Below are 27,863 nucleotides of genomic sequence, written 5' to 3'. Positions count from 1 at the left end.
CCAAATTCTCAAAAGTATCATTAACAGTGAACCACTTACCTTTGTTCCACGAGGCAGTGTACTCCCAGAAGACTACCAAATTTTTCTGAACAAACGTAAAAGGCCCTACTGACTTTTATCAAAAATGAACTACCACTATAACTGGGGCAGCTAAGTATTGCAGTGGATAAAGAACCAGACCCGGAGTCAAGAGGACCTGAGTTCAAACCCAGACTTAAGCACTTACTAGCTGGGCAAGTCACTACCTAATGCTGCTTGATTTAATTATCTCATCTGTAAAATAAACTGGAGAAGAAAATGGCCAATGCTTCCAATATTTCTGCCCTCAAATGGGGTCAGGATGAGCTGGAAATGATTAAACACCTGTTATCACCGGTGCAGATTGCTGTAGATCAAAACTGGCTAGCTGTAGCTCTTTTTTACTCCCTTCCCCTTTCTTAAAAAAGGAGCCAGTTCTTCCCAAAGCATCCTATCTTCTCTCCCACTGGACCAGCTCAGGGAATAATATTTCCATTGGGCTCTGCCCTTTCCATCTTTCCACATGGAGTTTTTGCTTTTGCCTGGAACAAAATATGGAAATATTTGAAAGGTCTCAGCTCTGTCTGGACTTACATTTTTTTTAAGACTATGGACAAATTGACTCCAATCCAAATTTCTTTTTGAATTTTAAAGAAAGATCATTAATATAGGATTACACAGGACTTGTCAGTTGCAACATCAGAGTATTGGAGGTCATGACATTTTAGAAGGCAAAAGAGCTTAGGACAACAAGAATCACCCAAATGGTAAAATTAAGCAAAATACTTCAAAGGAAAAAAAAGTCATTCAATGAAGTAGAAGGATGTGAACAAAAAATGTGATCCCCAATATCAAGACCCAAGAGAAGCCTAAAAAGGGAAAAGGAAACATAAGGGATTCAAGGGATCTGAACTGTTTACTTCCCTACATGGAAAGATGTTGTTTGTAATTTTTAAAAATTGTATCACCAATAGTACATCTAGAAGGAATATAATAAAGGGTATAAGATGAATTTGAGGAAATGATATAAAAAATGAAGGATGACAAAGAGGAATGCATTGAATACTGAAGGAAGAGGTAGAATAGGGTAAATTATTTCACATGAAGAGATACGAAAAATCTATAATAGTGGAGGGGAAAATAGGTGATAGGTATTTCTTGAACCTTACTCTCAGGTATTTCTTGAACCTTACTCTCATCAGTATTGATTGGCTCAAAAAAGGAATATAATATCCACAATCAGGATATAGAAATTGGTCTTATGTGAAAGGAAAGTGGATGGGGAGGAGAGTAAGTAAAGGGACTGACAAAGGGGAGGCAGTAGTGTTTGAAGCAAAACATTAATGAGGAGGGGAAGGGTGAAAGAGAAGGGTCAAATAAGGAAAAATAGGATGGGAGGGAATTACATGGTTAGTAATCACAACTGTAAATGTGAATGGGATGAACTCTTTCATAAAATGGAAGCAGAGAGCAAAAACCAGCATCCTACAAATACGTTGTTTACAAGAAATATATTTGAAGCAGGGAGACACATACAATAAAGGTAAGGAGCTGGAACAAAATCTATTATGCTTCAGATTAATTTTTTTGAAAAGCAGGGGTGGCAATCCTGATCTCAGACAAAGGAAAAGCAAAAATAAGCGTAATTTAGAGACAGGAAGAAAACTATCTTGCTAAAAGGTACCATGGACAATGAAATGATAACGATACTAAACATATTATATAATCTAGTCATATAGCAACTACATTCTTAAAGAAGTCAAACAGGTTTGTTGCTAAAGAGAACATTATAAATTGTAAAAAGATGATTTTGATTGTATTAAAATATGTTAATATATATAACTTTATATATTTATATATTATTAATAATTTAAGGCATAATTAAGTTTTATTTTAAAATTTTGCAAAAAATAAAATGATTACAACCAAGATTAGAAAAAAAATAAACTAATTTGACAAAAAAGGGAAATGATAAATGTTAGAAAGGATGTGGGAAAATTGGAATACTATTTATTGTTGTTGGTCTGAACTGATCCAACCATTCTGGAAAGCAATTAAGAACAATGCTGAAAGGGCAACCAAATTTTGTATATATTCTTTGATTTAGCAATACCACTACTATGTCTATATCCCAAAGAGATCATTAAAAAAAGAGAAAGGACCTACATTTGCAAAATCCATTATTATTTATTATAGCCCTTTTCATAGTGGCAAAATACTGAAAACTGAGAGAATGCCCATCAATTAGGGAATGGCTAAATAAGCTGTAGATATGAATGCAATGGAATACTATTGTGTAATAAGAAATGACAAAAAACCTAGGAAGACTTGCATGAACTGATGCAAAGTGAAATAAACAGAATCAGGAAAACATTGTATACAGTAGCAGCAATATTATGTGAGGATCAACTATTAAAAATCCAGCTCTTCTCAGCAGCCCATGGTCTTTCAAGGTCGTTCCAATAGACTTGTGAGGGAAAGAGAGAACTATGGAGACTGAATGTTGATCAAAACATCTATTTTTACCTTTTTTATTTGCTTTTTTCCTTCATGATTTTTCCCTTTTGTTCTGATTTTTCTTTTCCATCATAACTAATCTGGAAATATGTTTTTAAAAGATTATGTACATGCATAATCTATATCAAATTGCTTGCTGTCTTGGGAATGGGGAGGGAATGGAAGGAAGGAGGAAAAATATCTTGAAACTCAAAATCTAAAATGAATGTTGAAAACTAATTGGAAAAATTAAATACCACTAAATTTTTTTTTAAATGTTGAATTCACAACTCTAATAGTGCATTAGTGTCCTGATTTTCCCACTTATCATTTATTGTTTTCCATTTTTGTCATATTAATCAATCTCATAGATGTGAGGTGGTACCTCAGTTGTTTACATTTGAATTTCTCTAATCAGTAGTGATTTAGAGCCCTTTTTCATATGACTATTGACAGCTTTGATTTCTTTATTTGAAAACTGCCTGTTCATACCTTTTGATCATTTATTGATTGGAAAATGAGTCAAAATCTCATAAATTTTACTCAGTTATCAATATATTTGAGATGTGAGAATTTTATCGGAAACACTTGCTGTAAAAAAAATTTGGCAGCTTTTCTTTTTTCATTCAAGTTCATGAAGTCTCCTTAACCAACTCCAGGTCAAGAATTCCCAGCACAGTGGACAGAGATCAGCCTTGTAGTGAAGAAGACCTGCTTATGGGCACTGCCTTGACACTTTCCAGCAATGTGAGCACAGGCAGATCTCTTCTGATGCATTCTGTATATGACTGTGGGCAAATCACTTAACCTGTCAGTGTTATAAGCAACTATGACAATAAATTACAGGTGGCTAGGTGGTACAATGGCCTAGGAGTGAGAATTAGAGTTCAAATCTGGCTTTAGAAACATACCTTAGAAACATACAACTGTTTGATGCAGGAAAAGTCATTTAATCTCAGTTTTCTGCAGTTTCCTCAAGGAAGGAAATGCCAGACTTCTCCAGTATCTTTAATAAAACTCCAAAAGGGGAGACAGTTGTATATGACTAAAGAACAAATAGACAAAAGTACTGATCTGCAGCAATATAGTTCACCACAGTGGCAAAATCCAAAGTCTAGATGCACTTCTCCCCCCCACAAACACTCCAATTTTAATAACATTTACATAGGATTTTGTATAAGAGGAGGCATTTACAACAATGCAGTGAATTCGCAATGAGATGGGTTCTTTGGCTAGATTGGTGGTCTTTACATTATTGTACCACTGGTAACAACCAACCACTGTATTGCCAACAAGAGCTCTTTTCACGGGAGTCATTGCTTATCTAGTCACATCTCCTGGGAAGATACCTTTTTGAATCCCATGGCAGGACTTTACATTTTTCACTATTCAATTTCATCTTAGTAGAGTTGGACATCATTCTTGTTCTGTCATCTAAGGCAAAGATAAAAATGTTGAACAGGCCAGAGTCAAGGACAGAGTTCTTTCTAACATTCTTAAATCATCCTCTGTGGCAACTGCCCTTGCTACCTTCTGTAAGAATAATAGCTAGCATTTATCTAAGGTTTGAAGATTTGCAAAGCACTTTGTACATGGTATTTCAGTTGATCTTCATAACAATCTTTTGAGGCAGGTGTTATTATAAACTGAAACTGGGAGAGATTAAGGAACTTGTCCAAGGTAGCTAAGTATCTAAGGCACAATTTGAACTCAACTCTTCCTGACTCTGTCTAGTACTCTCTCCCCCATGCCAGAGATGCCTTTATAAATATAGGCCAGGGGGTAGCACATAGGACTTGGAGTTAGAAAGATCTAAGTAAGTTCAGATCCAGTCTCAGACTCATCTTAGCTGTATGACCTCAGACAAGTCTGTCTGCCTCAGTTTTCTCATCTGTGTAATAAGGATAATAGCACCTACCTCTGAAAGTCGTTGTAAAGATCAAATATAATTGAAATTATAATAAAAGTGCTTCCATTAAGTCACAATGACTGACACATAGCAGGTGCCATTTAAAAGTTATTCTTAAAATCTGAGTTCTGTTTGATAACTTCCCTGGATAGCCACATTGGTCTTTTTGGAGAGTTTGACTTTTATAATCCCTGTAAGAATGTTTCATAGTGGCAGTATGAGCTGATCAGGATTTAATTCTTGAGAGCATCTCATGCTATGTGATTAGTCCTTTCTAATTTTCTTCTTTCTAAAATAAATGGGATGGACTAAATGATTGCTAAACTAGAGATATAATTAGGGTTGGATAATGGGGGCTTTTAGGACATTGAATTTTCTAGGGTACATTTGAAATCATGATTTAAAAAAAAGTTTAGTCACTTTAAAAGCTTTTTATATTTACCTATTAATAATACATACATTCCTTCATTCAGTTTAGAAAAACCGAGTTTAGGAGCTAATTGGCAAGAATAGCACAGGGAAAGAAAGTAGCAAAACTCAGTTCTCTCACCAGTATCTGGCAAGGATTTAGACATAGACATGATCTCAAAATCAACAGAAACTAGAGAAAGTGCATTTTGACAGACCAGATCCAGACAAAAAGGCAATCAATCATAATAAACCTATGGGCCCTAGGAAAGTAGCAGGAATACAAAGGCAAAATGGGGAAACAATCTCTGACCTCGAGAAGCTTGCATTCTTCTTCTACAAGGAAACCTAAGTATCTCCTTACATTTAATGTAATCATATTGGACTGAAGTGAAAATCAAGTGTGATAATGTATATAAAGTTCTTGGATTATCATAAATCACTATATAGATGCCCAAAATAAACAAGAATCTGTCAGAGGCATCAGGGAAAAAGCTAAAATCATATCAAAGTATTTAGATCCCTCTACAAGGAAACATTTTTACAGAGAAACAAAGAAACTTTTCCAGTTCTATTAAAAAAATAAAATAAAATGATGCTCTTAACACTAGATAACCCAATGGCAATTGTCAGCTACTTCTACGTTTAATCACCCACAAATGCCATTTGCTGCTTTCTTTAATCTATTAAGAATATTATCTCTTTAAATAATTAACAGGACTTTGCATCTGGGTTAATGGAGTAGGAGAAAGCCCTCAAGGGAGTTTCTTAATATATCATTATATCCATGAGGGAGAGAAGAGTTATATGGCCCAAGTTTGGCAGGAAGAAGGAAAGTTAGACATCTCCTTTTAAAGAGTTATCTAAAGGCAAATTGTAAACAGTTGGAAAGAAGTGATTGCAAATTTGAGAGAAGGAGTGAATCACTAATCTTGGCAGTCCCAAAGTACCCTTCCTTCATAAACATTTGTGTTATTACACTTTGGTTGCTGACATGTTGTAATTGGACATTGTCACTGATTGAAGGGGGGGAAAAAAGATGACTTTTAAAGAGAATTAATTAGCCTAATGAAGGTAACAAAATTCAAATCTTAGGCTATGGTAGTTGCAGAACAGAAGTGAATTGTCAGTGTTTAAATCTCTTTCCCTCAAACAATTTTTTCCCCCATTTGATAACTTTTTCTCCTCTTGGGTTTAAATCAATTAAAATGTGTCACTCCCCTCCCCCCCTTTAAAAGGGAATTTTTTTTTCTTCTTTGAAATCCCAGTTTCCTAGTTTTGCATTAGAAAACTGATTATTGTTGCTTCTGATAATTATAAATGTAGGCATTGCACCAATTTATACTTAAGCTTAGTGTTTAAGGAGAATTGGGACAGTTAGATAATGAAGTGAATAAGAGCATTGGGCTTGAAATCAGGAAGATTCATATTAATCGTTCCAATACATCTTCAGACACTTAGTAGCTGTGTGATGACAGGCAAGTCACTTACCCACTGTACCTCAGTTCTTCACTGTAAAATGAGCTGAAGAAGGAAGAAAATGGTAAATCAGTCCACCATGTTTGCCAAGAAAACCCCATTTCAGGCTCATGATTGAACCACCATCAAAGAGAATGACATGTCAATGTGCCCAGTGTCATGTTCACAAAGAAAGACGTCTTTAAAAGGTTCACCAATCCAATAAACAGATATTAAGACCCTATTATGCATCAATCACTTTAAATAAAAATATAGTGTTTCTCATGGAGCTTACAATGTACTAAGGGATACAAAATCAGGCAGGAAAGTGGAAAGGGGAGAAGACTAGGGGGACGCCCAGCAGGAGAGCATCTTGTTCCATGGAGTTGAAATCAGAACAGCAACTGTAGACTGGAGTAAATTAAGCAAATCCATTTTCTACCCTCTATAAAAGAAAGCATTGGGAGGAGGTATGCCAGTGAGGGCTTGAATTAGCAGTGGATGACAAGGTTACAGGTGATGAGTTTAACCTGGAAGACATCTTGTTCCCTAGAATTGAAACCAAACAAAGCAGCAGACACTGAATAGAGTGATCATTTGAGGTTGTTTTTTTTTTGGAGGGGGGGGCTGGAGAGGCACTACAACAGCCCTAAAAGCTAAGGTGGAGTTGTAGTATGCATTATTGGAAGGTGTACCCACAAGGATAAAATTAACAGATCATTGAACTATAAATATGCAGATATCACAGGTTCATGATTTGGATAGCACTGACTGACATAAAAGTCTCACTCCAAATAAGTCTTATTCCCAAGTCATTCTGTCCCTAGGTTCCTATCTTTTCTGGTCTTCTGAACCTCACTTTTAAGGTCGGTCTCCAAATTTGGTCCAATCTTTAAATTTATATATGTGTGTGCGTGTATATACTGAAAATCCCTTTTGTTAAAAAGTTCACAGACTATAGAAAAGATGTCTTAACTTTTAATGTATGTTAATAACATTGACTAACCATGGGTTTTGACTATAGTTGCTGCTTGGTCTGGTGGTCATGGCTGCTATTTTCTGCAGTGTGCTATTGACAACACATGGAGGGTAGTGGAGTTTGATGAAATAATCTGCTAAAAGCTCTCAGAACAGAACTATAGTTTCTTCTCAAGGGTCATTTTTACTTTTAGCGCTGCAATTTCAAACACTGGATGTATTACTACTCGGAGGTTGACAAACCCCATGACTACCAAGATATTATGCTTCCACAGACTGATGGATCTTCTAAAGAGCCAAAAACTGCACCTGTTAGTAATTACACACTCAGGACTGTTTGAGCATGTCATGCCCTTTTCTTCTGACAAAGTTACTCTGTTATGAATTTTAATTATGCTACATTAAGTGCCAAATCACTCATCTGCTTTTTATTTTAATTTGCTGTATCTGTGGCTAGTGCACCTGATAGAGCACACTGGCTGTGGTTAACCTTAGAGAGAACTGCCTTATCATCAGATTTACCTGAATGCAACAGGTTGCAGATTTAGATAGTCAAAAAGGGCTGATTTTGCAGAGCTGATACCAGGGTCTCTAGGTTTTAGTGATGATCTTTTAAACACTGAGATATAAATAGCCTTGAGAAGTGCTTTATGATTGATCCAGTTCATAAGACAAAGTTGCTTACAAATGTTTGTATTAAGAAACAAAGACCTACTCTGCTTACCCCTAAGTATGAAAAAAAGAAAATTTACAAGTTGCATATATTCTTGAAAAGCAAGTTAACATGTATAAGCTTATCATTTAAGCAAATATTGAAAAAAAAATCATTCCTTTAGTCCAATAATAAGAATGGCTCAAGGGTCAATGTAGGAACCAAAAATGAAAGCAGAATGTGGGGAGGGGAAGAGGAATAACATCTAATAGTTCTGCTCTGTGTGTGTTTAAAACTAAATATCCCATTGTTTTTCACATATAGTTGAGTTCTCAGATATATTTTTATACATCATTTCATTGAATATTTAATTAAATGGAACCCCTCCCTTTCCTCCCCAGCATTTAATGTCTATCTAATTCAGAATAAAAATGTTATGGGTGTGCCGAGTTGAGAAAGTAAGAACTTAGTACATGACAAAATAACTCAGTTTGGCAAAATGTTTTTATTCACAAAATATTGCTTCACTCTTATTTCACTATTCAAAACAGTGAAGACTGAGTCAATGTTTCATGATACAGTTCACATAATATACACTCTGGTTGTCACCTGATTTTTGAACAGACCTTAAACGACCCCAGTTCCTCCACTTCCCACCATTATTCAGTTGTTTACGTTGTGTCCAACTCTTCATGAACCCTTTAGGAGGTTTGTGGCAACTCGTTTTAGAGATGAGAAAACTGAGGCCATTGGGAGTTCAGGGTCTCAGTTTTTTAAAAAAGTCAGTCTGATTTCAGGCCCAGCATTCTATCCATTGTGCCCACCACATACTATCTGTAAATGTCTTTTCAGGTCTTATTTTTGGTTCAGGATCTACTTATGCTCTTTGGAATGAAGGAAGTCACACATTTAAAAAACAAAACAAAACAAAAAAAAAAAAAAAACAGTCCGTTACTTACTAAACTCCTTACTAAAGTGCCTTTGCATTTTGTAACAATCATCATTCCTTTTCTTTCAGTTGTAGAAGTCGTTCATGTTCCCAAAATTCAGTATCAGTAAGATAAAATCAGCCCAAATTTGTCTTAGTTGCCGGGGGCTTCATATTTTGTGGGCCGCTACAAATATCGTGTCTCACTTTAACAAGTAAGCAATTTGAATAATGAAAGTTTAAAAACTCAAAACATCTTTCTGGAATCAGAGAAAAGACCAGTCCTTCCGTTTGCTCTGTAAAGCTCATATGACTGCAGAATGCTCAAGTTGTTCTTTCATTCCTCTTCCCAATGACCCTTGGAAGTAGCAGGGTGACTACATTTGATTACAGATGAAACCATGATTAGAACTTTAATCTCTATTGGAGGCTAGAAAGCTGCACTTATAGGATACTGAAATGGCTTGGTGGAGGACAAGTAAGATTATGAGCTGAACAAATGAAATGTTCATTAAAAGAAAGAATATCTATTTGGAGTAGAATTTAAATGAAAAGCTTTTCAGCTTGATATACAATGCAGATAAGAGTTATCTTTTTTATTTTTGAAATTTCAAAGGAAATTTTGCAGGCTATTGAGAGGAAAAAGCATAAAGTGAATAGCAGTATAACAACTGTGGATGATTTGTCTCTAAGATTCGACAGATACACTCAGTAGTCAACAATAAGATCTATCAACCTTTCCATAGAAACCAGCAGGAATAGATCATGAATATATGACAATAGGAAGGCAATTTCCTTAAATAACAATAATGAAACTTCAGTACTGCTATTTGCCCTTCTATCCAGGCATTAGGAATGGGATCTCCTAGTTGCTTTCCATCTCCTTTGCAAGTCAGAATACCAGCAAATGTGGGAATGGGATAAGAAAGTCAAGAACATGGATGTGACATACTATGTACTAAGCCATCAGAACATTCTAATTCTGGAAAACCAGGATGCCAATCTCGGCAGAGAACATAAATAATTTGTCCGCCACACTGGTCTATGATGTCATGTGAGTGAACTGCCAGATAAATGTTGAGTAATTAGTCACAAAGCTAATTGTGCTGGAAAAGAAATGAATGTGAAGAATCTCAGCTCCAGCTTATTCTGCCCATCTAAGTCACTGAATAGTATAGATCTGTAGATCTACATCTTTCTATCCACATTCAGTGACTCACATATTTTTTATAGGTCACACACACACACACACACACATTTATATATACATTTCATAGCTAACATCTGCCAACAGGCAGGAAATTCAATTTATATTGGAGCTAAAAACGTCTATTCTCAATATGATGTGTTACCATCAAGAAGCAATTATCTATGGGGCAGCTAGGTGGCGCAGTGGATAGAGCACCAGCCCTGAAGGTAGTTCAAATCCATCCTCAGACACTTAACACTTCCTAGCTGTGAGACCCTGGGCAAGTCACTTAACCAGCAATTGCCTTGCCCCCACCCACACCCCCAAAAAGGGAAGCAGCAGCAATTAGATTCAAGTATTTTTTTTTAAATCCTGAAAAAGATATTTCAAATAAATGAAAAAAAAAATTCTTTACTTCAGAGCTTTCTCTTATGATGCAAAAAAGGGGAAAAGCACATCTGGACAAATTTTAACTAGAGTTCTTTAAATATATCAAACTTTTCATCTCTGAATATACAATATTAATAGATAAATTTATAGCCTTGGTTTAGGGCCAATTCATTGGTTCAGAAGTTAAACCTGAACTAATGAATTGTTTCTGATCCCCATGCCCAGCTGACATTGTTGGACAAAGAGAGATAGGTAATTAAATATGAAGTGTTTAGGTAGGAATAGGGGAGTCATTTGTTCCCAGACGGAAATAGTATTGGAGAACTTATGAGTACTTTGGGAAGGGAAGAGAAGTTATAGTTGCACTTAGCCCCAGTGACAAACTATATCCATACATCCCTCATATCTACTTTTGTGAAAGTTACATCTATTCATATGTAACACACAGTTACACAAAGAATATCTAATGAAAACATATACATTAATTCAATGAGTAACTGGGTACACTGTTGATAGATTATGCAGGTTATCAGGTGAAAAGGACACATGAATGAATCAACAAGAGAAGAATGGAGATTGGTAGTGGGGCGAGGAGACCAGCTAGGCAGAGAAAAAAATAGTCTAGATTGGCAAGAAAGTAGAGTTATTTAAAAAAAAACTGACCAAAGTCTTTTTAAAAAAAAATAAGTCAATAAGAGATTTATTATGCAAAAAATCTTGGAAAGATCAGTTACTATTAATTTTCAGTATTGAGCAAATGAAGGACTGCAGCATCTTGTTACAAACTATTGGCTGCAATGTAGTGATCCAAAACAATTCCAACAGACTTGGGATGGAAAAGGCCGCCTGCATTGAGAGAGAGCAAGAGATCAAATGCAGATCAAAGCATACTATTTTTACCTTTTTGTTTTTCCTTCTCATGGTTTTTCCCCTTTGGTCTTACTTTTCTTGTACAAAATATCAAATATGTAAATATGTTTAAAAGGGTTGTACATGTTTAACCTCCATCAAATTGTTTGATGTTCTGGGGAGGGGAGAAGGGGGAGATTTGGAAAACAAGTCTTGCAAAAATGAATGTTGAAAATTTTCTTTACATATAATTGGGAAAATAAAATGCTATTGAGAAAAAAACCCAATCATTGACTACAATGTAAGCACACACGTTTCACATCAATTCCACTTATTTATCTTTGCTTTAGCTTCAGAGTTTTAAACACCTTTTGTCACTAAAATCCATCTTGTAAACAACAATCCCCCATATCTGAAGCCCAACTGAGGTCAAGACACAATATTACATGAAGAAAAGGAATGTCTTTTGTGCCAATAGGTGGGATAGTCACTCACTAAATATTTGCTGAATTGAATTCATTAAATTAAATTGAACTGATGTTTGCCATCCTAGTTCCTGGGCTTTTTTCTAATAAAGGTTAAAAACAGTAAAGAGTGGGTTACCAAACCCAAGGGGATAAGTGAGTAATGAAACAGTATGGGAGAACAATCTCAGAACTGCTTGCCTGATAGATTTCTTGATCCAAATCGCCAGAGAAGAAATCTAATGTACCATCTCCCTTCTGTTCAGTAGGCTTGTTTCATTGTCTTCACAAGTTCTAGTGTTCTACACATATGTAGCGTTCTTATTATCATAAACAGATGTCAGGAAACACATCAGAGTACCAAAAATGAAGTCTCATATCATCACAAGGATTTGCTTAAAAACAAATGTGCCTTATGTATGTCTTAATGAAGCTTAACACAAGCCTGTATTTTTACTTTTGTAAGCATAAAAGCCGCCCCAGGATGGTGATGGAATCAGTGCATTCCTATGGAAGAGGCTTAATAAATGATTTCTAGTTTTTCATTAAGTGAATGTTTAGTAATATGTAACAGGTTCATTATAGTCTTTTCAAACTCTTTGAATTGGTCTAATTCTGTGTCCTGAATAAAACACTTTTGCCCTTTGGCATTAATAATACTGGCATATTAATGTTAAGAATCAGTTCAATATATTTTTAACATGTTTAACATATATTGGATTACTTGCCATGTAGGAGAGGGGGTGGGGGAAGGGAAAATTTGGAACACAAGGCTATGCAAGGTCAATGTTGAAAAATTATCCATGGATAGGTTTTGTAAAAAAAAAAAAAAAAAAAAAAAAATCAGTTCAATTTCAACACCTGAATTTTTAGGTGTGCAAACAAGTATCTTCATTTTACACAAGGAAAATGAGGCAAGTCAAGTGCCTTTCTGAAGGTGACCCCCAAATTTCTGAACACAAAAGCCTGCAATATTGCTACTAGGCTCCATTCTGTAAACAAAGAAGACATTATAGGCAACTATAGTCTGGGTATGGAAACTCACTTCTTGTAGTTGCTGATTCAGGCATATTTGACTCTTCCCGACCCCATTTGAGGTTTTCTTGACAAAAATACTGGAGTGGTTTGCCTTTTTTTTTTTTTTTTTTTTTTTATTTCTGGCTCATTTTAGAGAGGCAAACAGGCTTGAGTGACTTGCCTGAGGTCATATAGCTAGGAAGTATCTGAGGTCACATTTGACATAGGACTTGAATCTAGAGCCCAAATTCTATCCATTGTACCACCCAGCTGCCCAGAAACTCACACAGGCTTTTCTATGAAAAAGGGGCACATATAATACTGCATCTGACAAAAAAAACAACAACCAAAAAAAAAAAACCCAAAAAACTGGAGTCTCTTTTTCTATATCCCCAAAAAAGAAAAGTCAAGAGAAGCCATGTCCTTGCCTGAAATGTATTCTTTCCTTCCTTCCTTCTCCACCTTCCAAGGCCTGAACTCTCTTCTAGGCCCAGCTCAGAGCTCCCCCCCCCCATCCTTGTCTGACCTTACCATGCTCTGCCTGCTTTTCTTGAGCTCTGTGTCCCAATCCTATGTGTACATCCTCAGAGAGCCAGAGGCTGCTCTCTTTTGTAACTCCTGAGCCTAGAGCACTTTTGTGCACAAAGAAGGCTCTTCTAACATGTGTGAATTAAATCACATTTGTTTGAGGGACACTTTTAGCAGGCAAGATCTGCTGAGATCTGAGAAAAACTTAAGGAATATCGCTTTCTACAAATCTCCTATTTCTTGTTTGGGAAACAATAAACCAAATAATTTATCCAACCAAAAATGATATTCTATTAATTTTCAGAGGGAAACTCAATTTATAAAATGATCAAAAAAGAAGCAAATACTATTTTTAATTGTCTAACAAGAAACAAAAGATACAGACATCATAAAATGGAAAGAAAAGTATTTACCACATTTAGCTGATGCTTTGTGATAAGATTTTGGTTTTAATACAATCATGATTTGACCTGATGTAACTTTATGTAAAGTTAAAATCTAACTGGTGGCCTCTCGGACTTTGGTTTTCATGTACTTCACCCAAGCTCCTGAGTAGCACTGATGCTCCCTGGCCTTTGGATACCTTAGAAGAGACTGACCACTAATGTTCTTGGTCCCAGGAGATGGACCTCATCCTGGAAGTTCTGATCAGGGCCAGCCAGCACAAAGCAAACTTGTTCATTACAGTCCCAAAGATGCCATCTCGGCCTTCACATAAAAGAGCTCCCACTTTACCAAATGTATTCTGTCCATGACTTTTGCACAAAGACTGACTGTGGACCATAGTGAGTCCTAATACAGCTGTGTTTATAACTGGACTGTTTCAGCACTGCTATAATCAAGATATTCCATGAGTATGTTACCATCATTTTACATCTGGATGGATGGGGGAGCCAGTAAGAACAAAGAGACCATTAGTGGGGAAGAAGAGGCACAGCTGCTTGATCTGCTCCAGTTTCATTGTGGCTCCCAGCCACGTTACTACTTCCTCATCTAACTCATCTAATCACCCACATGGTGGTTCAGGTGATTATGTTAGGTGGGTCTGCACTGTCTGCGGTTGCTGGTGATAGAGTGGGACTGGGACTATTATTGGCTCCTAGGAAAAGGGAAATCCTGTCTTAAGACCACTGGTATAAAACTAGGTCCTTCACATCCTTGGAATTTAATAAATACATATCTCGAACACTTTAATAAAAATACAAATGGATACTCTGCACAAGAGATCCTTTTCTATTTCTGAGTTGGGGGATAGAGGATTCAGCCAGCAGCTGCAAATATAGTCAGCATAGACATCAGGAATACTACAATCCCCCTACATATGAGGATTCCCTGCTATGTATTTGGATCTATGCTGGGATATATAAGCTGTAAAGAAAGTGGGATGGTAGCCAGAACTTCATCACAACACCATCCTCCTAAGTCTGGGAGAGTCTATTCCAGAGGAACCTCAGTCCTTCTTGTCCACCTTCTGGAGCTGTCTCCTGGACATCCCCAGGCTGTTCCATACCTCGGTGTACATCAAAGTCCCCACAAAAACAAACATGGTACCCAACCAATGCCAGAGGGTGAAAGGGTTCTGGAAGTAGAGGATGGAGAAGATGAGGCTGACAAATTTGCGCAGGGTCACCACAAGTGTCACGGTGAGGGAGGTGCACTCGGTGGTGAGGATGAACACTCCCCTGATGCAAACATACCTGAAGAACAGAAGTTAAGGGAGTTTTTCGTGGTCAGGAGAATTAGGCTGCAGTACATGGCTTTGTGGTAAGGTGCTTTCAAGTCTAAGGATCAGTAGCCAGGGCCTTTTCAGCAGGTTATCCCACAGAATTTCTGCCATTCCAACTCCCATTCCCAATTCATTTGTGCCTAAAAACTTTCTATTAACTCTGAACCTTTCCAGATGATTTTAGCAATTTAACCTAATCTCAAGAGAGAGTTCTTCAGTTTCATCCTGAGATGCTTCAGGAGTTTATGACATTGTTCTTTAATTTCATGACTCAACTCAATGCTCCACTACTACAAAGGAATGAGCCTGATTTCCACAAAGCAAACAAGAAAGTCAGCCTCACTGCTTTGCCACAATATGAACTTTTAAAATTGCTTGAAATTTATTCAAATAATTTTGAAATTCTTTTTTAAGGGATTCAGGTGACCCCTTAAGGTGGTAGAATGTTTAACATATGATTATAAATTATTAGATCATCATAGCATATAAATGCTTAAATCTCTCACTCACTGCATCTTCTAGATATACAACTATTTGCCTTTAATACATTTATCAGTTGTCACACCACTTATTTGCTCACTGTATTTCTATAATTAGCATCTCTGTTCTGTCATCTTATTTTGACAAAGAGTGAAATATCATCTTTCAGCAAGGAGATTTCTGGAAGGGCCATTTTTCTCCTGGTTCCTTGAAGAAAAGATATCAAGATAAAAAATGGATGCTCTGTCTTGGTGTTCTGAGAATAAAAGGATGTGGGTACTTCCTCCCTGTCAGACTAAGGAAGGGGTAGCAGCAGCACCAGAAAAACTAAAAGGATACTGAGTGAAGATGTTCATGAGAAGGTAGAACCACATGATGGGCATTGTCACCCCGACAACAGGAACCTGATACAGTTCTGTAAGGATTACAAGAGAACAAGACATTCATGAGCTTTCATCAGTTTTGAACAAAAGAAGACAGAATGACTGGGAGGTGAATATGGGCTTTTTCCTTATGATGTCTCATTATAGGTTATAATGGAAGGAGGCTCAGGAGTAAGGATTTTGCTCTCCTACTTCACAAACTGTTTCAATGCATGTCACCCCAACAAACTGTTAAATCTATTCCTCCAATCAAATTAGAAATACTATTCCAATAAATTCTTATTTTTACCTGAAAAGAGCTCCCTACTTAACAAATGAAAACAAGGACACACTGAGGTTGATATAACTGATGCACGTTAATATTAATGCAAAGACATCTCAAAAGTTTTTGCCTGTGCTAAGCTACCTCCTGTTGTTTATCTTATAAACTAGAACTTATGTCAGGAGATTTGGTTGCAGGGCTAATATGAAAAAGGGACGCAGATGTTACAACTTGTGAGGCTGGAAATGAGAGTGACTAATTGCAGTTCTGCATAGGAAAGGGTGAGAGGCTTGTGTGACACTGGAGTGCCTGGAAACCTGCCTATACATGATGAGGGTTGGAACAGGAAAGAAGAGATAGTTGTTTCAGAGAGGGAGTATTTCAGAGAGGGACCTGAAGGCAAAGTGCAAGAAGGTTCAGTAGGAGGTCAGCAGAATGGAAGGCTGAGGTTCCTGGGATAACCGCTGACCCCATTCCTGTTTGAGGCACATGTGGCTCTCCTCCTTATCCTATCCGTCCCCCTCACCAACACATCTGGTAGATGCCAGTAGCAGAGAAGAATGAAGAAATCTGGGCATTAGTTCCTGTCCAGGAGAATTTCTAAGACTCATTCCAAGATCAGAGGCAGGTACCCACAGAGACTGAGGGCACCTAACAGCTTCTCTGTCCCACGCTGTTCTGGATTATTTGGTGGAGAGGATGAGATAACTGAGCAGTCACTTAACTCCCTGCTCAACAAAATTGCCTCTAGTAGCTGACGCTCACTATTCCACTAATTCTGGCTGTCCTGGAGAAACTAGAGATTCACTCATTTTTTCAAGGGAATCAGAAAGAGACTTTTAGTCTTTTGGAAACAGCTCCATCCGTTTTCACTGGATTGAATATGGGAAAGTTGTAATGACTGAGAAGCTGGGAAGGGTTTCACTTAACTGCCAAGTACTCTGATGGACGAGACACTCATCTTGTTCACCCGTATAGCATAAGATGCTATAGCTTCAGTGCTAAGGAGTAGGAAGCTCCTAAGACCTTTGCCAACAGAATGAAATGTCAGACGACTTTTCACTTCAGGCCTCCAAAGAGAGGCAGAGAAAATGACAGGGCCTCCACTCTGTACTTGTCAGTCCTCTGAGTGAAAGCGGAAAGGAAGAGTTGGCACAAAGAAGGCTGGAGGCAGTGGCGAGACAAGCCTTTGATAATGGAAAATGGCAGACAAGCCCTAACCCAGGGAGTGACCCTGGAGGGCAAGGTGGTCTCTCACTAGAAAATAGGAGGGGAGCTCTGGGCTTTACCCTCTCCAGGGAAAAAAAGAAGAAATGGAGCTTGCAGGCTTGGCATGTATCTGCTGGGAGATTAATGGGGAAAGGTGAAACAGTTTCATTATCTGCATGGAAAAGGGAAGAGGTAACTTATATGGCACCTGCTCTGTGCCAGGCACCGGATTAACTGTTATACAATGATTACAGAGCCTCCTAGCTGTGTGGAGAAAACTACCTTGCCACCTCTAGTCACTGGAGGACAAGACACTAAAAAAAGGAATAACCAAAATTTCATGAACATATTTAGGGACACCAGGAAAAACATGAGAAACGATATATGTGATTGTAAGACAGCTTGAGTACTGTGGGGCAGTGGTGGTAAGGATGATATATTTGGAGTATATACTGGGTATGTGAGATGAAAGGCAGTGGCTACAGGAAGGTGAGCAAGGGTATGTCTTGACAGGATGCAGGCGCTCATAAGACATGTTCCCCAATGGCCTTCATGGAGGGGGGGGTAACAGGGTTTGACCACCCACAGCCCAGACCAGTCTATAGCCAGTGAGCTATCAGGCCTGTGCTCTCCAAACCCCCTCCAGTACCCTAGACCAGCTGGAGCACTGGCCCATCTCCTCCTGCTGCCTTGGCTTCTTCCTGCCTTCTAAAAGGCAGGCCTTGGAGGTACAACGTTACTGCCTACAAGGATAACTGCAGATGATTTCTGGTCATTATAATTTATTATTTGGCTTCGTCATGCTCCCTCCTATCATTAAAAAGAAAGCAGTGTAGGTATTGAAATGTGTGGATATTTGCTTGTACCATTAAAAAATGAGGAAGGAATAAAATCTGGCCTATCTCATAAAATGCCAGTTATCTGTTATATTAAAAATATTTCAATCCCAAACTCACCAGATTTATTAAAAAGAAGTGCATGATTATAGATATCAGAAGCCAGGAAGATGAAGCCAGGGAGTGGCAAAGCATGCTACGGGAAGAAACAGAAATAGAGGTGAATTAAAATGCAATGATTTAAGACAATGATCACCAAAATGTTTCTATGAATTCCTAGAATATTTTGTGAGCTGTTGTTTATGCAAGACCAGTCTAAATGTAATAGCATTTCAATACAGAAAGCAATGACTAATTAATGTTTATTAAGTGATTTATGTCTACATGGTACACCTGGACACTTTACATCATCTAAAAGACATAGTCCTTTATCATTAAATAAAAGAAGACACAATAGACATTAAAGTGGGAAAAAGGAATTACAGATTAGGGACCGGACCTCTGATGTCACTGGTACAGGGAACTCTGGGTAAAGTCCTACTATCAATAAGGTGACACTTTCTATGCAACTTACAGTCCAGAGAGTTGTCTATTTTAGAGCACTGAAAGGTTAAGTGAGTTGCTCAAAGTCACATGGTCAGTATGTGTCAGAGGTGGGACTTGAACTCAGGTCTTCTTAGTTTTGAGGAAGAACTCTGCTGCCTCTAATGAGAACCCATTTTCAAATAAGCACACACAAATACACGCACATAATTTCATGTGTGTATATGTGCATATAACCACATGCTTCCATAATTGTCTGTTTTACTTTGTGTAAATGTCATGTACAAGACTGAATATGAACTCTATAATTATAGAAAGTGAATAGAGGCAAGATGCAGGAAGGAGAGGAAATGAGACAAGGACAGACATGGGGTGGTGAAGATTGTGGGAGGGAGAAGGATGAAAGAAAAGACCTCATAAAGGCTGAAATGAAAATCTAAGAGAAGACAGGAGCTGCCTTCAACGCCTATCTCCAGCTGGTTATCTATGACTTCGGGCCAGGGAGCTAATGTCAGAGCCATCTACAAAGTGAGGGCTTAGGAAAGAGAGCAAGGGCCCGAAAGCTTGGAGATGGAAGATGGACAGGTAGGGCACCAGAGGGCTCTAGCCAAATGAGGTTCCCCCCAAGCCCTCATTCCATTAAATTGCTCTTTGCACACTGCCCCTTGCTTTGCTTGGCCACCTTTTTCTATTGGTTCAGCTGACTTCTTTCCCCCTTTAGGTCTGCTCTTTAGTATGATTTCATTTGCACTGAAAAGCTGGCTTTGGAGGAAAAGGTTACTCCAAAGATTCTACTGTTGTGGTTCTCAGTACACAAGTGTTGAGATAAGTGCTTAATAAATATTTATTGACTAGTTGACTGACATGATCAGCAGGGATTCTAATGGATATCAGCATGGTGCCCAGGCAGTTTAAGCAGACGTCCTTACCTCATGACATTTATGACACTGTTAGTAACAGCTTCCAATCTATGAGGTCCTCCTATACTTTATTAATTCAACAAAATTGGGGGCAGCTAGGTGGCGCAGTGGATAGAGCACCAGCCTTAAATTCAAAAGGACCGGAGTTCAAATGTGGTCTCAGATATTTAACACTTCCTAGCTGTGTGACCCTGGGCAAGTCACTTAACCCCAGGCGGGGGGGAGGGGGGGAGGAAATCAACAAAATGATCTGATCCATCAACCATATGGAAAGGAAATTCTAATTTCATTTGAGGTGAACCTTAGTGAGGAGTACTACTCAGTCACTGAAATCTCTTCCAACGAGTCCAGCAGTTGCTTACATTATAAAACAGAGCCTCCTTGGAATGTTTTCCAAATTGTTTATAGAGTGTCTCTTGAAAGATGCCCATCCTTGCTGACATCAGAAGGGCAAAGGTCAGGGCAGCGATCCCTGGAAAACAAACAAAGAATGCTAACAATTCAAAACATTTAGTTTCCAGAAATCATAAGACATTCGGTCTTATCCTTATAAAAGAATGACTATAACAGACCCTTAAAAACTAACTGTAGACTCTATAATTTTTTAGCTAAAAAGTAAACCAAAATTTGTATTAGGAGTTAAATAAATTACATTTCAAATTAATAAACAGTCAAAGCAGGGGATGGGAGTCAAGTGTGCATAAACTCAGATCCCACCTATAATATTTTCTCAGTCACCTGGCAAAGTCACTGCAATTACCTGTGCCTCCCAGTCTGAACAAGGAAACACAATGACACTTGAGAAGAACAATTAGTTTAAGATGTATAAATTCATGTGAAAGAGGAAAGTACCACCTAGATGATGTGTTTTCTAATTTAATTAAAAATAAAAAAATATTCTTACCCATTTACATTAAGGCGAATTGTCAAAACACAATACAGGTAGAATTATTTTCTTCCCGTTCTAGCTTTATGCCTCAACTTCAGTCTGGCCAGATCCAATATAATCCTGCTTCCTCTGATATTACCTTCAAAAGTTGTAGCTAAGCTTTGGTCCCTTTATCATAAAATAAAGGACCAAAGGTGAAGTCTTAAAGAATTCTTCAGTTAATTATACAGGATCCACTGGTGCCTAAATTGCCACAGAAGTTCACGATGCCATTATAATCTATAACCATACGGTTCCATTGGCTCAGAATCAGAGGTTTTTAAAAATATTTCATCTGTGATATTATTTAGAACTTTATTAAATATTTTTTCTCTTCAGTGCATGGATTTGTATGCTAACACTAACTATATAACTGTACTCTTATTTGATAGCAAATATCTGCAAGAAACTGAACATTTTGTAATTCTTCAGCATATCTAATTACATTGCTTTTTATGTTAATATGGCCTATTTTTAAAATGTCTCATTAGTAATGAGACCAATATAATCAAATTTGCTCATAACCACTTATGTTAAAATCAATTATTTAAATGCATATGGCATCATAATACTTTTCCAAATAGTCCAAGTCAAAGAATTCTTTGTGCTTTTACCTTCATTTATTTTTCCTCCCATGGTTATGGTGTGTATGGCATTCTTTTGGTTTTTGCTTTTGAGTTTTTTGTTTGTTTTAGCTTTGCATTATTTCATGAAAGCCCCCCAATTCCTTTGTATTCCTCATATTCTATCATACTAATTATATCATTATTTAATCATGATCCTGGGAGACTTGGAGATTTAAGTTGCTTCCAGTTACAATTTGAAATTGAATAAAATCCTGAAATAATCTCCTCCAAAGAAAGGGGATGAGGGATGATGAATTTCTCCTAAAAGCTTTGACTCCTGTCTTAAGGAGTCTTTTTCAATGAATAGTAATCAATTAGACTATGCATTTTCATCTTGTAAACTTATTAGAAAAGAACATTAAAATTATAAATAGGATAAACTGCATAAACCTGTTGCAGAGCCTTATCAGATACAAGATCATTGCTTCAAGCTAAAGATTTTTTTTTTCTGATTTGAGAAATGCTGAGTGTACTTAATTGCTAAATGTGGAAACTGGGAAATGATAGATAATAACAATAAGGCATAGCACTAAAACAGCATCTTTCATCTGAACAACACAGAAGACTGCCTATAAACATTACCTCATGTATCTTTCTAAGAATTCAGAGAAGTGTAAAGAGTCCCACTCTAGGCACAATAGTTTTATTTTCTGCATTCAACTAAACAAAAGGAAGAAATGGGATTCAAGAAATGTTATGGACTTAATAACCATCTAAATTCTTCTTTTAGTCACAAAGCTTCTCTCTTATGATCCATTTGAGAATTTCCATAAAATAAAAGTCTAGCCCACTGGCCTATAAAACACTCATTCTCCTCTCCAGTTCTTTCATCTTCCTTTTTCCTTTTTCTGAAGTGAATGAAGTTGGTATTACTTCTAGTGGGTGTCACTTGCAAAGACAGGTTTCCCAAACTCAAGAGACTTAACCAGGGAAAATACTTGTGTTGATTCATGTAGATTTAGAGAAGGAATAGCTACAAATAGGAAACATAATATATACCAATTATTCTCATCATCTTGCCATGTTCTTGAATACTCCTCAGACATAATCAACAGTAATGTTTTTCCTATGTTCCATTACAGAAGTGGAAAAGAATTAAATGGTTTTTAATCAGTGACTCCAAGAGAATGCCAAAATACCCAATGGGATTCAATCCATGGAGAGAATAAAGGAAACTTAAGAATTGGTCCCCTAAAAATTTAAAGAGTGATCTACTTCAAGAAAGTATCTCCATTTCATGAAAAGATCACACCTAGGGGCAGCTAAATAATGCAGTAGATAGTGTACAGGCCCAGAAATCAGGAAGATTTGTGCTCAGATACTTAAAATTTCTTAGCTGTGTGATCCTGGGCAAGTCACTTAACCCCAATTGCCTCAAAAGGAAAAAAAAAAGATCACACATTAAACTTGATACTGAAAAATGTCACTGAAAAGTGGAATTTTTCCTATCTCTCCCTCTGAACTTATAAACCCTCCCACACTAAATAAGTAACCAACAGCAGCTTGAATAAAGTAATATAAAATTGTGAATCAGATTAGTGCTTGCTCATCTGGGTGACTGAGATGGTGAGGGACCTAAAGCTATCTCATAAATAGACCAGTTCAAAGAACTAGGGATTGCTTAGCCTGAGAAAGGAAAACCTGGGAGAAGGATGAATCTAGAGGGCATGGAAGAAGACTTAAATTCCTTATTTTACTTGATTTAAGAGAAAAAAATTAACTATGAACTCTGAGTGTTTGTAAAGTGTGTGTAAAGAATTTTGTAGAGTGCCAAGTACAATACATCGAGTCCTATATAAATGCTTGCTGCTGCTGCTGCTATAGAGAAACCTTTCCTTCTTTCTTAGATTTTCTTTTGTTTCTTAGATGGTAATGGTCAGAAATATATTATACTGCTCCCAGATGTTTCCCCTCTTTTCTGTAATAATTTGTTTATCAAAAGCTATCTGTCTAGAGATTTATCCCAAAGGAGAAAACAGCAAATAAAACTGCCAAGGCAAAATTAGTTTTAGTACAGTTAGTAGTACTAACCTAGTAGCCACCACGCAAATGCCTGAAATCCTTCATTCTCACTCAAACTGGACTGGGATGCCTGGGAAACAAAAACAAAAACAAAAACAAAAACAAAAACAAAAACAAAAACAAAAACAAAAACAAAAACCAAAAAAAAAAACAAAAAAAAAAACAAAAAAAAAAGAAGAAGAAAGAAAGAAAGAAAAGGGGTGGAGTGGGGAGAAGAGATACAGGAATTGATCACTCTTAGAATGATATATCTTTTTGTTGAACAAACACTTGGAAAAATTTTATCATTACATCCTTGATATTATGGATGGGGGCAGACTTATTAAGAAAAAGTTTTGGGAAGATGCTTTGATCCAGGCCTAAGGTTCTTGACCTCAAGATTGGACATCTATCCATTACACCAAAGGGAAAAAGATTGCTAAACAGGTACTTACCACTTGTTTTGCAGACATAAAAGTACAGATAAAAATCCCCATAGACACCAGAGCAATGGAGGTATATTTGGACACACTGTATCTGTGCAAAGAACAAAAGTACTTGAAGGTTTTATATATTAATTTCCAATAGGTATATCTAGTGTGCCACTGCTAAAGGCACAATTCACAAAGAGGTAACAAAAAGGAGGGGATCAGTTGCCAGTGCATTCCACATAAACAATCAGGAATGCATGCATAAACACATTTCTTAAACACTCATGCCTCTTGCACTTATCCTAATTGGTAGGACTCTAAACAAATCTGCTCTAAAGTTTCCCAAAGCATATTAGCAAATCTTAATTTGAATCTCCTGCTCCTTCTGGCTCTAGGAAGTATGGTACTGATGGTAGCAGGAAACACACTTGGTGTGAAGGAGAAAAAAAGATTATCATACCTATATGACCAATTTTAACTCTTAGAAAATAATTTGTTTCTTCTTCCCAGGATAGCTGGAGAAGAGGTAAACAAACAAAACAAAATAAAACAAAACAAAAAAGGCATTTCTGAGCAAACTCCCTTTAAAATCCTGGCCTGTCAGGCTAAAAATTAAACAATTAACAAATTAATTAAACAATGAAGATGGTAGAGATATTTAACAATGACTGAAATAACTGAAGTCCCTAATGTGCTAATTGAAGTAGCAGAAGAGAACATAAGAAAATGATATTGAGAACCCAGAGTTGACAACCATGCTAGAGGGAACACAATCTTAAAAATGATAGGGGTCATTTTATAAGTTATTTCAGACAGAGAAAGATGCCAAAAGAATTTTTTATAATGGGGTGAATAATTGAGAGATAGCAATATCTTCTGACCCACATGCCAACTTTCTCATTTTTTAAAATTACAAGAATGATTTATCCATGTATCAATACTTTTCCCAATAAAATTGTGTTTAGGTAAGAGGCAGGATTTTGCAAATAATTTTTTCATATTTTATCTTTATAATCACACAACTAATTAAAAGACTCAGAATATAAGATCCTAAAAAAGCCCAATAGGATAATTCTTAAATCTTTTAAGTTTCTCAAAAAGTGGACTGATTCCTGCATTCAGAATAAGCCTGAGTAATATATAACTATCTAATCTACAACAACTCAGAAAGAATGAAATCGACTAGAATGCTACTTGTTTGGTAACTATGCCTTAGAAAAAAATTACCTGCAGGGCTAGACCTGTAGGAAAGATTACTCTTTCTAAGACAAATATTTATTACCTAAAAATTCAAGGATCTTCCGATCTAAATCCACAAATCTAAATCCACAAATTACTATAGAAAGATTTCTAATAATTTCTAATATAATTTCCAGTAATAATAATTACTATAGAAAGATTTCCATATGTAAACATTTCAAATCAAGATAGGATTGCGGTCTACACAATGAGAGGGATAATCCTGAAGATGTCTTAAAATACATTATTAAATAAGCATCTCTGTAATATTTAATAATTTGCTATTGAGACCTGGGAATGACCTTAATTTAGAAAGGCCAAGGTCACCCACTTCATACTGGGCCCCCATCAATCATCTTGACTTCTGTCTTGCTACTAGATTCCAGGGACCCTGAAGAAATGAGGCTGATGACTGCATAGCTCTGTCTCAATTATATCCAATTCATGAGCAAGTCAAGACATAACCCTTAAGATTTCATTGCTCTTTAAGAACAAAGAACAAACAATTAGCCTTTACTAGGAATTTCACTTTAAGCCACATAATTTCTCTTTAGCTTATTATGAGTAATAAATGTACCTAGATCAGTAAATATAATTGGTCAGCACAGGATACATAATCAAGAGAGCAAGTTCAATAACTGCAAAGACCAGTTACTTTGACACAAAGAACCTCTTTTAATGACCTCAAATTTTATCTATGACCCTAGTCAACTACATTGCAAATATGAGGTCCTTGATCACTGGAGGAACTTAGTGTGAGGATATAGATGACTCAGAAGGAATTCAATACAATCAATGGAAAAGTAATTTAAAATACACATTTTGTTAATTTTGTACCTTATTATCACCTATAAATATGGAAGGGAAATGCTACTTACCTTTTCTTCAAAATGATAATGCCTAGAATCATATTGGCAATCAGAGAACCCTATAAAGAGAGAACAGTAACAAAGTCAATACACCAAAGGCAGAAAGCAGCAAAACTCAATTACAAAATGTAAAGAAAATGGGCTAGAAAGTTAAATGAAGTTAATGAGGCTCAACTACTGGAACATGGCAAAAATAGTTTTAGTCACAAAGTAAACAATTATTGGAAATATTGAAACCACTGAAGGTCATGGTACTACTACTAAAGATGGTGGTGGAAAAGTACAAGTAATAAATCATTTGTACAAGAGGATAGGGAGAACATAAATAAATGAAATTCAAAGGCCTCTTGTGAACAAAGAATTCATCTTTCTTTTCTATCAAACTTTTAATAAAAGCTAGGAGTACATATAGAATTTAAAAGCATTCAAGTATCAATGAAAGAAAGATAAGTCTTTATATCAAATTTCTGATAAAAGTTTGTTAGCTGAAACCTATAAACAATTAACAGATATATGTGATCAAAAGTCATTCTCCAATAGATAATGGTCAAAGGGTATGAATAGTTTGCAAAAAAAACATGCAAGCTATTAATAGTCATATGAAAAAAATGCAATAATCAAGAGAAATGCAAATAAAAACACCACCTCCTCATCCCCAAGGTTTCACCTCATGTTCTACAAATTGACAAAGATAACAAAAGATGGTAATAATTAATGTTGGGGGAGGGAAGTTGTGGGGACCTTGGGGGTGGAGATGTAAATCAGTACAACAATATTGGAAAGCAATTTGGAATTGTGCAAATAAAATAACTAAAATGTCCATCCTCTTTAATCCAGATAATCTACTACTAGGTTTAGGTCTCATTGAGGCCTTTGATAAGAACAAAGTCCCCATACATACCAAAAATTTTATAGTAGTGATAACAAAGAATTAGAAACAAAGTAAATGTCAATGAACTGAGTAATAGCTAAACAAATTATGATACATGCATACCACAAAATATTACTGTATTATAAGAAATGGCAACTATGAATACAATGCATGAAAAGTCATATCAACTGATACAGTAAGAAACACACTAGCACAAAAGAAAATTTAAAAAGTTAATGTACAAGATTACAAAGAGTGAGCAGAGCTCCAAAGAAGGGATATGAGAAGGCATACCTACCTCATCCCTTTGCAGAAGAGAGAGGTCATGAATGTGATACCTTAATATATTTCAGCCTTTTGCAAGGTGTTTCCCCCCCTTTTTTTCCATTTAAAAAACATTTATTTATATGAAATAAATCTCTGGGAGGGAAAGGGGAAATGATAGCAGGAAAAATTATGATGCTACCAAATTTAAAAAATAAATAAATATACTTTAAAAAGACAGACAAAATGTCTCTTCTCTGAAAAATTATAAGCAATCAAAAAGTGTTCACTGGACTATCTGCTACATGCCTGCCAGATGAAGAAGTATACAGGTTACAAAAAACAGAATTTTCCAGTTATTGGAAAGTACTTTTGGAAATAGCATCTATCTCAAAAGAATTCCAGGTAATACAAGTTTGCCTATGCTTCCCACTATAAACTGTGCATCCTTTGGCAATCCTCATTAACCAAATCAATTTTTCAGAGCTCTTCTCTGAAGCTTTTGCTCCTGTTGATATATATTCCACATAGACATTTCATAAATAAGAGAGACAAAAGGTGGGACCTACTATAGAAATACTAGTGCTCTTGTAATAAAATGTGCTTTTAATTACCTCAAATCACAGATTAAAAAAAAAACAAAAACTTCTGAACTTAATAAAAGAAAAATAAGTAAATCAAGACTGGGATAACATTAAGTTTTCTTATGAAATCAATTATAAGTTAAGATGAAAATCAATAAATCAATTTTTAGCGATAATTTTATTTTACTTGATTAAATACTTGAACATTTAACTCAAGAAAAACATTGAGAAAAAAGAAATAAAGGCAAAGAAAAAAAAATCCTTTTCTTTCCCTTTGCATTGCTACTAAGATAACCAACCATGTATTCATAATATGGTAAAGACCAACTTCTACGTTCATCAGATCCATTTTCACATGAGACCCATCAAGATGAACTCCATACTGCTGTTATATCATATATACATTA

General features: G+C 36.4%; 1 protein-coding gene and 1 long non-coding RNA gene across 3 annotated transcripts in view; both read right to left on the bottom strand.

Moving 5' to 3' along the window:
* Window positions 1-12,561: 12,561 nt before the first annotated feature.
* Window positions 12,562-12,778, bottom strand: LOC141543056 (uncharacterized). Its single transcript, XR_012482311.1, has 2 exons — window positions 12,642-12,778; window positions 12,562-12,600 (listed from the first exon to the last, which is right to left on the bottom strand). It is a non-coding gene; the product is annotated as an uncharacterized LOC141543056 (long non-coding RNA).
* An 822-nt stretch (window positions 12,779-13,600) lies between these two features.
* The window catches only part of SLC35B4 (solute carrier family 35 member B4), a 29,726-nt gene continuing 15,463 nt past the window's right edge, over window positions 13,601-27,863 (bottom strand). Inside the window, exons 4-10 of one of the 2 annotated variants that reach the window (XM_074267879.1) lie at window positions 25,747-25,796; window positions 23,654-23,735; window positions 23,229-23,289; window positions 20,006-20,115; window positions 18,301-18,376; window positions 15,830-15,905; window positions 13,601-14,981 (exon numbers count right to left, since the gene is read on the bottom strand). In XM_074267879.1, coding sequence (XP_074123980.1) covers window positions 14,735-14,981; window positions 15,830-15,905; window positions 18,301-18,376; window positions 20,006-20,115; window positions 23,229-23,289; window positions 23,654-23,735; window positions 25,747-25,796 — 702 coding nt within the window. In that variant the 3' untranslated portion in view covers window positions 13,601-14,734. Of the gene's footprint in view, window positions 15,029-15,829; window positions 15,906-18,300; window positions 18,377-20,005; window positions 20,116-23,228; window positions 23,290-23,653; window positions 23,736-25,746; window positions 25,797-27,863 lie in introns of both variants that reach the window. The other variant, XM_074267880.1, reaches the window with a different exon arrangement.

The sequence above is a fragment of the Sminthopsis crassicaudata genome, chromosome 5, assembly GCF_048593235.1.
Source record: "Sminthopsis crassicaudata isolate SCR6 chromosome 5, ASM4859323v1, whole genome shotgun sequence".
Taxonomy (NCBI): Eukaryota; Metazoa; Chordata; class Mammalia; order Dasyuromorphia; family Dasyuridae; genus Sminthopsis; species Sminthopsis crassicaudata.
The sequence above is the reverse complement of the archived record's forward strand: the minus strand, read 5'-3'. Positions and strand labels throughout refer to the sequence as shown.